Source organism: Mesocricetus auratus, unplaced genomic scaffold (assembly GCF_017639785.1).
Source record: "Mesocricetus auratus isolate SY011 unplaced genomic scaffold, BCM_Maur_2.0 Super-Scaffold_100014, whole genome shotgun sequence".
Lineage (NCBI taxonomy): Eukaryota > Metazoa > Chordata > Mammalia > Rodentia > Cricetidae > Mesocricetus > Mesocricetus auratus.
The window spans coordinates 31364883-31376093 of NW_024429197.1; the positions used below are offsets into that span (position 1 = coordinate 31364883).

Here is an 11211-nt window from a genome sequence, read left to right on the forward strand (position 1 = left end):
CCAGGACAGAAACGTGTGCACTAGGGAGACACTGCTGGGAAATGTGCCCTTTGACCCCATCAGGGTGGACAGAGCTGAGGGAGAGGCTGGTTTGTACTTGTAGCCATAGTGCCCAGGAGGTTGAGGCAGGAGGATTACCGTGAGTTCCAAGTCAGCCTGGTCTACAGAGTGAGACCATGTCTCGGGGGGAACACATGAAGAGGGGGACTAGAAGAGGGAAGGAAGGAGAGGGGAGAAGAGGAGCTGAGACGGTAGTTTCTGGACGGCAGAGCCCCAATCCAGAAGCACCAGGCCATATGCAGCATAAGAGCCATGCCATTTCTCTCTGTTTCCTCTTTAAAATGGGCATAAGGAGGAAACAGACCAAAAGAGCTGAAGAAAATAAGCTGCTCAGCAGTCTCGCGTCTGGGGCTAGTAAGTTTCTGTTGTTCTGATCTCCACAGGGAAGGATCTATTCTGGGGTCCCTGGGGCCCAACAAGAGGCTGGCAGAGCGAGAAGAACCTGAGAGTAGTGAGGGGAACAGGGTGAGGAAAGGTCCCCTGGGAGGGGCTGGGGCCCAGCCTGACTTTCTGGAACACTGAGGGCCTTGGGGACAGGACCATTTACCCTGATCTGGGAGAGTACACCTGACTTCACCCTGAAGGTGCGTGTTCCACTCTGGGCCTCTCTCTCTGTCCCTGGGGTCCCGTGACTTCATCTGCCACGGGATTCCCCAAAGAAGAAAGCTGTCAAGTCAGCAGCCTGTAGGTGTGGAGGGAGGGAGAAGCCACCAGCCATGGGCCAGCTGCAGCCTCAGAAACTCAGGGGACTAACCCAGGAAGGCCCAAGGGAGAGCCTTCAGCAGCACTCCCAAGGCCTGTTGGGAAAGTCCTAACCCAGGAAGGCCCAAGGGAGAGCCTTCAGCAGCACAGGCCTGGGTCTGCAGCAAGGCGGCTTGAAACCTGCTGGCTGTGCCAACAGTGGTAGCAGACACAGCGAGGAGGAAAGAAACAGGAGCCTAGCCACTCAGGACCTGTTCTTCCCCGCCCCAGATTACTTCAGAGACCAGTCAGGTCTGCTGCCAAAGTCCCTTATCTCGGCCTGAGTGACTGGCAAAGAAGTGACCCTTTCCCTGAACTGTCTAAGATAACAAACAGCACGGAGCCTGTGAGGGAACAGTATCCTGGGAAGGCAGACGGCACTCACAAAACCTGGAGGTGAGAGGCAGAGGAAGGTGACCGAGCAGTGACGGCGGCCGGGCTCAGGGAAGGGGCAGGAAGAGGCTGGAGGGCAGTGGGCACAGGGCCTGACAAGGAAGGCCAACAAAGAGGCCACTGTACTAGCTTCATCCTCAGGGTGCCGAATGGGAGAACAGATTGGCCAGACAAGGAAACCAAGGTTCAGAGAACAGCTCTCTGTCAATGATGTCATCCATCCAAAGGGGGAATGAAGTGGGGCCTGGTGTCTCGGCTGTACCCCGCACGCCCCCCGGCCCCCGCCCTATGGGCTACATTACAAGCCAGGACCTGTAGCCAAGCTGTTCTCATTCATAAGACCACCACCAAGCAAGTTCTTGGATTCCTGTAGCCTGGGCAGGACCAATTAGTGGGCTGAAGCCTGGGAGGCTGAGCGGTACTTGCTCTTCACTGACGGGGATTGGATAGATGGTGGCAGCTAGCTAGGACAAGGGAAGGCAGGCCAGGACGGAAAGGGTGCTCCCTGACCCAGTCTCCCACAAAGCAGCCCAGCATTCCAGGAGCCGGGGCAGTCAGGGGAAAGGGAGGCCTGGGGACCTGCGCAGCCTCCATGGCTGTATGCCTAGCTGCAGAGCCAAGCAGTTTCACTTAAACTCACTGTTCTCACCCCTCTGAGCTTCTCCAGGGCCAACCATCTTATAGACTGGAGGAGCACCAGGAGACGCACACGGCCTTGGTGCCTACGCATGGGAGTGGGAATAGGTGCTGTGTCTGATGGTCTGGGAGCAAAGGCCTGGCCAGAGACCGGAATCCCCACCTCTGCTCCCAGGAGCAACAGGAAACTCAGGGCTACGTGAGTCTACAGCCAGGAGTCCCACCCTACTTCCCCCAGCTGGAGCCCTGGGGCGCCAGACCCTTCCTCCGCTTTGAAGGCACTTTGGGAACTGAAGCCCCAGTAAGCTTCCCTTCCCTAGCCCACCAGCTGTGGGCCAAGAGCCTTCCCTGCAGATAAGGACCAAGCCTTAGAAGACCTCAGTGTGAGTTCCAGAGCCAAGGACAAAGCTGCATGACTTAAGAGTCAGGTCACCTCTCTGAGCATAGGTGACCTCGGTAGCACAGGGTCTGTGCCACCTTTTATGTGTGTTTGTCTGTTTGTTGAGACTGGGTCTCACATGTAGACCAGGCTGGGCTCAAACTCACAGAGATCCACCTGCCTCTGCCTCCTAAGTGCTGGGATTAAAGGCGTGACCAGCCCTGTGCCACTTATTTTAAGATGAAAAGTCTTGAGGGACTCTTCGAGGGCTGAGCTCAGTAGTAGCCTTCTAGAGGAAGCTTGCCTCAGCTCACTCCCTCCCTTCAGACCCCAGTACTATGGATTCATTGTACCTACATTGACCTTGTTTACAAATCACAATCACTGCTCTCACCCTATTTTGCAGCTTAGAAAGGTACAGAGGCCAAGCAACCAGCGTCCTTGTGGGTAGGGCCGTGAGGGAGGTATCAAGAGTAGAGTGAATCTGGGCAGGTGGCCTGGAATAGGGTATCTTTAGAGTGCCTGCATGCGCTGGTGTGCGTGTGTGTGCCTGTGTGCGTGTGTCTGTCTGTCTGTCTGTCTGTCTGTCCTGGAGCTGGAGTTACAGGCAGTTTCAAGACACTGGACATAGATGCTAGGAATGAACTCTGGTCTTCTGCAAGGGCACTAAGTATCTTAACTGCTGAATGATTTCTCCAGCTCTGTGGGGAAGAATTTCTAAACACCTTCCCCTCCCCTTCTTGCCAGCCCCATGAGAAGACTCCCATGTTCTAACGTAGGACAGAGAGACAGGTTTCCTGGTGGGCGCGTGAGGAAGCTAGCTCAGTAAGGTCAAGCTGTGTGCAGCCAATGTCTGCTGTTACTAGAAGCCACCGCTCCACATCACTGGCGCCATGGGCTTCTGCCCACTGACTGTTTAGGACTCCACCTCACCCATCTCAAACAAAAGCAGCCTCCAGACTATACATCAGAGCTCTCTCAGTCCTGTCTCAGACTACCAGCCGCCCTTGCTCCTCATGCCCACATTCTTACAAAAAGTAACAGGCGCTGCTGTCCACATCATACTCCTTACCACAGCAATTCATGCCCTGAGCTAATGGGCAGGGCAGACAGAGAACTTGGTCAAGTTCTGCCACCCCATGCTGTGTGACCTTGGGCAAATCACTCCATCTCTCTGAGCCAGCATTTCTATCTACAAAACCAAATGACAAGGAGAGCTTCACAACTACACTCACAAGTCTAATGATTTAAAGAGCCAATGGGTCAAGATACAAGGTTTCCATTTCTGTACCCTGCCTTCTGTGTGCCCCTCTAAGAAAACCAGAACAATCCCCAGGCATGAGATTCCCTCTCATATTTTTAGGCTAAGAACTCTGGTAGACAATGCTTAAGTTCTGTCTTCTACTTGGCAACTCAGTAGCCACAGAGCAAGTAACTCAACCCCAGGAGCCCGCTTTCATCTGTAACATAAACCACTGTGAAGAGTTTTAGCACCCCACCAGTTAACTGCAGCTCTTGAGGGTCTCATTGATTTCAGTGACATCAATAGTCCTCGTCCTCAAAACAGTCCTAAGATGTCGGCAAGGCAGCAGTTACAGCACAAATGAGAAATGAGCAGTCAGGCTCAATATGCCCAAGTCACAGAGTCTAGGCTAGCCCAGAGTGACCGGCAAGCAGTCACAGGAGCTCAAAGAGGGCCAGTGATAAGGCTGGGCAGGTGAGGGCATTCACTGTCACGCCCCAGGACATTGAATTTGAGACAGAGAACTCACAAGGTAGGAGAGACTAGACTCCCACAAGTTGTACATCTTCACATGCATGCTTTTGCATGTACCCCGGCCCCCAAAATGTTAAAAAGTAAAGAAAAAAAACCCCAAAGCTTCAACAGACTGCTTCCAAGTAGGAGTGTTGGTCAGCCTACCTTCTCTGAAGTGCTGGGCATATGCCACCTGATGCCCTCCCCGCTCTGACACTATGCTCCTACGCTGGGACTTATCCTGTATGCTCAATACCGGCAGACACACAGCAGGCCTCAGTAATGACAACTGAAAGGCCTCCTAGGTGTTTGTGGCTAGAAGAGTCTGGGTTCCCAGTACCAGGAACTCCATTCCTTTACAGCAGCGAATGCCTGCTAATTCAGTTGCGGCCCCACAGCCACCTGAATACCTGCCCCAGAAAGAAGGAACTTCAATCAGTTGCTCAGGGTGTGCAAAGGCCACGTTCAGCAAAGGCAGCGGGCTCGCGCCAGGGCCTGCCTTGCCTGCAGGGCCTGCCTCCCGAGCTGGTGCTCCGGTCGCTTCCAGGAAACACACTCTTCCTCCTGGGCCCCTCCTAGCTGGTGTCCCTATGACTCACAGCCAGGCTGGGCTGGCAGGAGAACGCTGTCTGAAGGGTGACTCGACAGAAAGGCTGCGGGTTGTAACCAGGACCTGAGCCTACCACGCGGAGGATGCGCGCGGGGGTGCGGCCAGGGCAGGGCCTAGAGCCGAGCCCGGTACAGCACACCGCCGGCCCCACGATTGGCCGCTCCGGCCACGGGCCTATGGGGTGGTCCTTGCTCAGCCAATCAGGGGCCCCGGGGAGCCCATTCATTCATAAAGCCGAGCAGGGAAGGATCCCCTCGCGGCCCGAACTGCGTGGAACTTTGAAATGAGTTCGCCCAGTTGGGCCCAGGTTGGGGCTCAGATCCATGGAGGTTAGCGGTGTGTCTGGGTTGCCGCGTCCCCGCCCACAGTACCGGGCCGTAGTTCCAGCACGCGGCGCTGGGCTCCACCCTAAGCAGGACACGCCTGCCACCCGGCTCCCGCCGACAGTTAAGAGCCACCCGGTCAGGAACAAGGCCGTGAGCCTGGGGCAGGTGCCCCCGTGACGGATGCAGCCACGTGCGCAGCGGAGCATGGCGCCCCGCCCCCCCCACGGCTCCCCTTCCCCTGATCGCCGCCGACTCACGGCAGTCGTCCTCGTCGCTGTTGTCTGAACAGTCGTTGTCCTCATCGCATCTCCACACCGAGGGGATGCAGCGGTCGTTCCGACACCGAAACTGGTCCTCTTCGCACTCCTTGGCCGGCTCTGTGGGGGGAAGGGGTTGTGAGCTGGATCACCCGCCCCCCACCGTGCAGCCCTGGCTGCCGATAAGTCCAGGGGGAGACACCGGTGAGCTCCGAGGCTTCAAGCACCTCAATCCGGAGGTAGGACAGGGTGCCACGGGTTCCTTCGCTGCAGGAACGACCGATGGCACGACCCAAGCTTACCGCCCGTGGATATACTCTGCATTCAGACACACTCACACACAGGGCAAGTCAGATCCACGCAGACCCAGCCTGAGGGGAGCCCCGCACACAGGCGACACAGGCACCGGGCGCATGGGCTCAGTGCCCTAGCAACCTGTCACTCTCCTCGGCCCGCAAGGGTCCCCGGAAACGCATTGTAAGGAAAGACTGTGGAGGCTTTCCTCATCACCACCGCTGAGCGCGCGGAGCAAATAAAGCAAATCGTTTACCCGAGACCCTGAACGACTACCCCCCGCAAAGTTCACGGGTGAGGGGTGGCCCAGAGCCCATCCCCCAGAGGATGCCCGGGACGGGGACAGAGCTTCAGTACCCAGAGCCGCGGGCGGGGGTCCAGGGCAAATCCAGGGAGCTGGAGCCCCCGGAGCCTCTGTCGCCGCACAGGGTCCCCCCTCCCCCTGGCCGCGCTTTGTTGGCGGCTCAGAGCTGGCCGGGAAGAGCGTACGCACCTTGGCCGCCGCCGGGCAGCGGATCCGCTGCGGAGAGATGCTGGAGCTGCAGCAGCAGCAGCAGCAGCAGCAACAGCGCCAGCGGCCAGAGCGCGCACCACTCTGGGCGGCCCATGGCGGGCCCGGGGCTCCGGCCGCCGTGCCCCGCGACCCCCGCGCCGCCGCCGCACCTCAGCCCGCCAAGTCCTTGCCGCGGCGCCGGAGCTGCCGCTGCGGCCGCCGCCACCACCACCGCTGCCGCCCGCCCCGGCTCCCCGGCTGCATTTCAAGCAGGTTCGGTGACGCTTGGCGGCGGGGCGGGCTCAGGCTGGGTGCGCGGTCCCGGCCCTGGGCAGCCGCCGCCGGCGCGCGCGCACCCTCCCTCCGTCTTCTCCGCCCCACGCTCCTCCCGCCGCCGCCTCTCCTCCTCCCCCGCCTGTCCTTGGTCTCCTCCTCTCTCGGCGGGCGCCCCACGACCCTGCTCTAGGTGCGCTCCTGTTGTGGGCGCTGCAGACACAGGGACGAGCCAGGCTAGGCCCTGGCTCCCTTGTTTTCCCGCGGAGGTAGCAAGCAGGTGAGAGAAGGAAGGGTGTGGAGGAGAGCTGGGCTCGAGGGAAGGTGATGTTCCAGACGCCGCGGGGAGCGCGGGAAGACTGAAAGCATTGGCAGGGAGAAGCCAGGGTGCGGGGCAACACCTCTCCACCTGTCAAGGCTTCAGATCGGACAAGTAGTTGCTTTCTCCGGCCATGTGCATCTGTGACAGTTAGACACTGTGTGATCCTGGGCAGAGATGCGAGGCAGATGTCTTGACCTTGATGCCCAGACTGTTATCCACATTCAGCCTTCTCCACGGGCCCAGGCAGAGAAGCACGTCAGGGGCCTTGAGGCATGGCAAGGTAATCCTTGCTGCGGAGAAAAGCAGGGACTGTGGAGGCCCAGAGAAAGGATGTGTCATCCCTGCCACCAGAGGCCGCACAACATCTAGGTCCTCTGCTTGGGCCCCACTGGCCTATGCACAAAGAAGGCTGTGCAGCCCCACCTCTCCTACAGAGCAGAGCTTAGATTTCAGCCACCTGCTGGTGAGCCTGGCCCAGCCTTCAGAGGGTGAGATTCTTTAGTGGTAAACCAGGCTCACTAGATGCAGTGTTAAATAGACCCCCTCTCTTCAGAATGAAGCTGTGACTGATGCCTAGGCCAGGAAGGCACGGAGTCTCAAGTCCCAGTCTCAAGTCCTCCCCGAAAAGGGCAACCGGTGACAATGGTTATGGTGACCACCCCATCAGAAAAGAACAGAGACTTAGAGAGACCATAAGGTACTCCTGCCATCTTCCCTTGATCATGTTCAGGCCGCATGCTGGGTCCAGAAGTTCTGGCCACAGTGAGGTCCCTTCTGTTGACTTCATCGACAGAAGATAAGAAAATGTAACAAAACTTATGTAGCGTGTGCTGTGTGTGAGGCTCTGTTCAAGGCTCAAGGCTGCAGAATGGTAAATAAGGCCCCTCCCCGCCCCCTGATGCTTACATATTAATGAGAAGAGAGAGATACAGAAGCAAAAAACAGTTAGCTTGGATCATCATAATTGCTATGAAAAAACAAGCAATATGAGAGCGTGGAGATCATTTGGAGACGGTGATCCTCAGAGGAGGTGACATTTCACTGACCACATGAAAGTCAAGCAGAAGGACATTCTTGCAGAGAGACCAGCAATGGAGAAACACCATGGTAAGCTGGAACCTAGTGACAGGGAGAAGTGAGCGCAGCAGGGGAGGCTTTAGAGGAGCCAGCAAGGCCCAGTCACAGGATGGCTTTTGTAGAGTTTGTCCCAAGCACAATGATGCCCACTATGACACCCTTGGAAGTTAGGATGGAGCCCCTCCTGCAGCCCAGGTTCACCCATCCAGCCTCAATTCCCATTACCAGGCCTCAGTCTCTCATGGGTGAGTCTTAGAGGTTCCTTCTAGTGCTGAGATTTGTGCATGAGGTAAACTTCAGAGGCAGCAGGTAACTAGTCTGAGAGCATTGGCCTTGGGCCCGAGCCTGCCTCTTCCCTCCCTGACCATATGATCTTAGCTGCCTCACTTCTGTGGCCCACGCTCCACACATAAAAGATGGGGCGGAGTGGGAGTGCAGTACCCATCACACGGGCCGCTGTGAGGTCTCGCTTAGATGCAGTCGTGTGAGAGCCACACACAGAGCACGGTAGATGCCGAATGAACACTGGTTAGTACTACTATTATTCAAACACCCTCCTCAAAAACCTCTGATCACTCCCCAAACCTCAAAGGATATAAATTGCCCAGCCCAGAGCTACAGCTCAGTGGGTAGAGGCCTGTGATTCAGGCTACTTGGGAGGCTGGGGCAGACAGGAGAAACACAGGTTCAAGGCCTGTCTGGGCTAAGAGGGAGTTCAGGGCCAGTCCTGGAGCCCCCACAGCAGGCCTTCTGAGTAACCAGAGGCCCGGTTCCTCTCCACATACCCTCCTGTCCCTCTCTCTGCCCCTGAGGACTCAGCTTCACGACTTTTCCACCTTGGACCCTCTGCCTGGAACATTCTCCTGGACTGGTATCTATCCATCCTCGGGCCTCCGCTCTCCTCTAGGGGAGCTTCTATTCTCTCTACAGAAATCCTCTGCTCCCCCAAGCTCCCATGACCCTGTGTGTCAGTCTCTCTGAACTGCCATTGGGTCCCCTCCTGTGCAGGGGCCTCAGATCAAAAGGGCTCCCCAGCCCCTGCTTTGCCTCCGCGGATGACTTCTTAAAGGTGGTGTGACCCCAGACATTTGCCGTAGGACCAGCAAGCCTGCTGTCCTGGTTGGCTCTGGGCTGTGGGGTAGGAAGGGCATAGATGATAAGACTCCATCCCTGTCCTTGAGGCACAAGAGGATAAGTACCCCATAGAGCAGGCTCCTCGTGGACATCGAGTTCCCACCTCTCCTCTCAGGCCTGTGACACTCACTTACACAACCCCGGTTGGAGACCAAGGGCCCAGCGAGCTGCCTGGACTCCTCCATCGCTTTACAGCCTGTTCTCCCTTGCTATACCATGGGCCTGTTGCCCATCACTGTTTGCCAGTGTCTTGTAAAAAAGATGTTCTAACTCATGTCTCAAAATAAAAGTGAAAAAGGGACTACTACTAGCCGGGCAGTGGTGGCTCAGGCTTTTAATTAATCCCAGCACTCGGGAGGCAGAGGCTGGTGGGTCTCAAGCCAGACAGTTTTACATAAGGAGTTCCAGGACAGCCAGGGCTATGTAGAGATACCCTGTTTCAAGAAACAAACCCAACAAAAAGACAATATGGGTCTGGAGGTGAGAATTGGAGAGCAGCTCAGATGGGAGCTATGTGGCCCTTCGAGGCTTACCTGGCCTGGAGGCAGGAGGATGGCTTCCTTGTGTGGCTGGTGGGTTCATGCTGCTGGACAGCAAGAGGACTCCACTTGTCACACATCTCCCTGGGACTGCTTGAGCATCCTCGTGGCGTGTCTGCTGGCTTCCCAGGGCAGCTGATCTGTTGAGATCAAGGGACACGGTATTCTTTAAATTTAAGTCAATGTACTCTTAATCAGTACACAAAGCAGTAGGTTTCCTTCTGGTGTTTGCGCACATGCTTAGTTTGGCTGCTCCTGCCTCCCTCTGCTGGTCTCCCCATCTCTGTGCTCCGGTCCCCACTTGCAGCATCCCAACTCCAGATTCCTTCCACTTTCTTACCACATGTGTTCTGATAATTTCTTTACCCCTCTTAACCTCCCCCTTCCCCCTCATGGTCCCCTTTCTGGGTTCCTGGCCCTCACCCTCTCTCACATGCATGTACGTGCACATATATCCACGTCAGAAGCTAGGATCCCTATATGAGAGAACAAGAGGCGTTTGTCTTTCTGGTTACCTCGCTTGATACCTCTCTGTCTCATTCTTTTTCCTGCAAATGTCCTCATTCCATTTCTCTTGTGTGTGTAGGTGCGTGTTTCCATTCACATGTGTGCAGATGTGTGTTTCCATTCACATGTGTGCAGATGCGTGTTTCCATTCACATGTGTGCAGATGCGTGTGGAGGCCACATTCTTCAGATGCCACCATATTGACATCAGCCTTTTCCCGGCTAGGAACTTGCTGGCTGTCCAGAAAGCCCTAGGGATCCCCCATTTCAGCTGATTCAAGCATACAATACCACACCTAGCTGTTTATATATGGGTCCTGGGGATCAAACTCAGGCCTTGTGTTTGCAAGGCAAGCACTTTATCAACTGAACTATTTGCCCAGACCCATAATTTCACTTTTCTATGCAGCTGAATAAAATTCCATGTGTATATCTGTCATATTTTCAAACTGTCAATCAATAAATGGGCCACTGAACTGAACAGATAGTTTTCAAAAGGAGAAGTATAAATATTCAATTAATATTTTAAGACACGTTCAACATTTTTAGCCACCAGGGAAATGTAAACTGAAACTACTTTGAGAGTCTCACCCTAGCCAGAGTGGCTATCATCAAGAAAACCAATGACGACAAAGCCTGTGAGGGTATGGGAAAAGAGGAAGCCTTCGTCACTACTGGTGAGACTGGAAATCAGTGTGTAGGGCTCTCAAAGAATGAAACCTGGGTCTTTCGTGGCCTAGCTCTATAACGCACGAAAAATGTGGTGCACATACTCAGAGTCTTTTCTGACCTAAGTGTAGATGTCACGCCATCATTGCTGCGATGTTGTGTTGCTTGCGCAGGTCAGCCTCGTCACATGGGAGGGGACACAGGCATTTGACCACCAGGAGGCAAAGATGCTGGGGAATGCCTTGCAGGCTGGCTGCCACATCATCTCCTAGGGTGTGTGAGCTCAGGTTAGCATAGCTGAAGCTCTTCAGAGGGCACACAGTGTGTAAGTGGCTGCTCTCATTACTGCTGTGGTCTCTGCTCCTGCCACAGGACCCTGAGCAACCACCGTTTACACAATTGCCGTTGACTGCGGGATCTTTTATAGAAACAAAGACACTCAGCAGCTGAGAGGTGACCGTGGTCCAAGAGTCACAGAAGAGGACGACAATCCCAGCCTCCATCTCTTGCTCCTCAGCCAAGTGCTGTCAGGACACAGCTGGGGACACCACTCCTCCTTCATTGCCCTCCATCAATACTGGGCAGATCCCTCTCTTTCTCCAGTCTGTAGCCCTGAACCTAACCCCTGTGGGTTGGATTAGGTCAACATTTCCTCTGTCTTCTGTCCTAACTCTTCCCAATTAGATGAAATTTCCCATTTCCAGGAGTCTCTTCAACTATCCTCCTCCTACGTCATCCCTCAGGAC

The 11211-nt window shown here is 55.5% G+C and overlaps 1 protein-coding gene across 15 annotated transcripts in view; it reads right to left on the reverse strand.

Moving 5' to 3' along the window:
• The window catches only part of Lrp8 (LDL receptor related protein 8), a 73587-nt gene extending 67340 nt beyond the window's left edge, over positions 1-6247 (reverse strand). For 5 of the 15 annotated variants that reach the window (XM_040757018.1, XM_013114956.3, XM_013114952.3 and 2 more), the window contains exons 1-2: positions 5946-6245; positions 5159-5278 (exon numbers count right to left, since the gene is read on the reverse strand). In XM_040757018.1, the coding sequence (XP_040612952.1) occupies positions 5159-5278; positions 5946-6060 (235 nt within the window). In that variant the 5' untranslated portion in view covers positions 6061-6245. Of the gene's footprint in view, positions 1-5158; positions 5279-5945 lie in introns of all 15 variants that reach the window. The other 10 variants (XM_013114957.3, XM_005072151.4, XM_013114953.3 and 7 more) reach the window with 6 other exon arrangements.
• Between the last annotated feature and the right edge of the window lie 4964 nt (positions 6248-11211).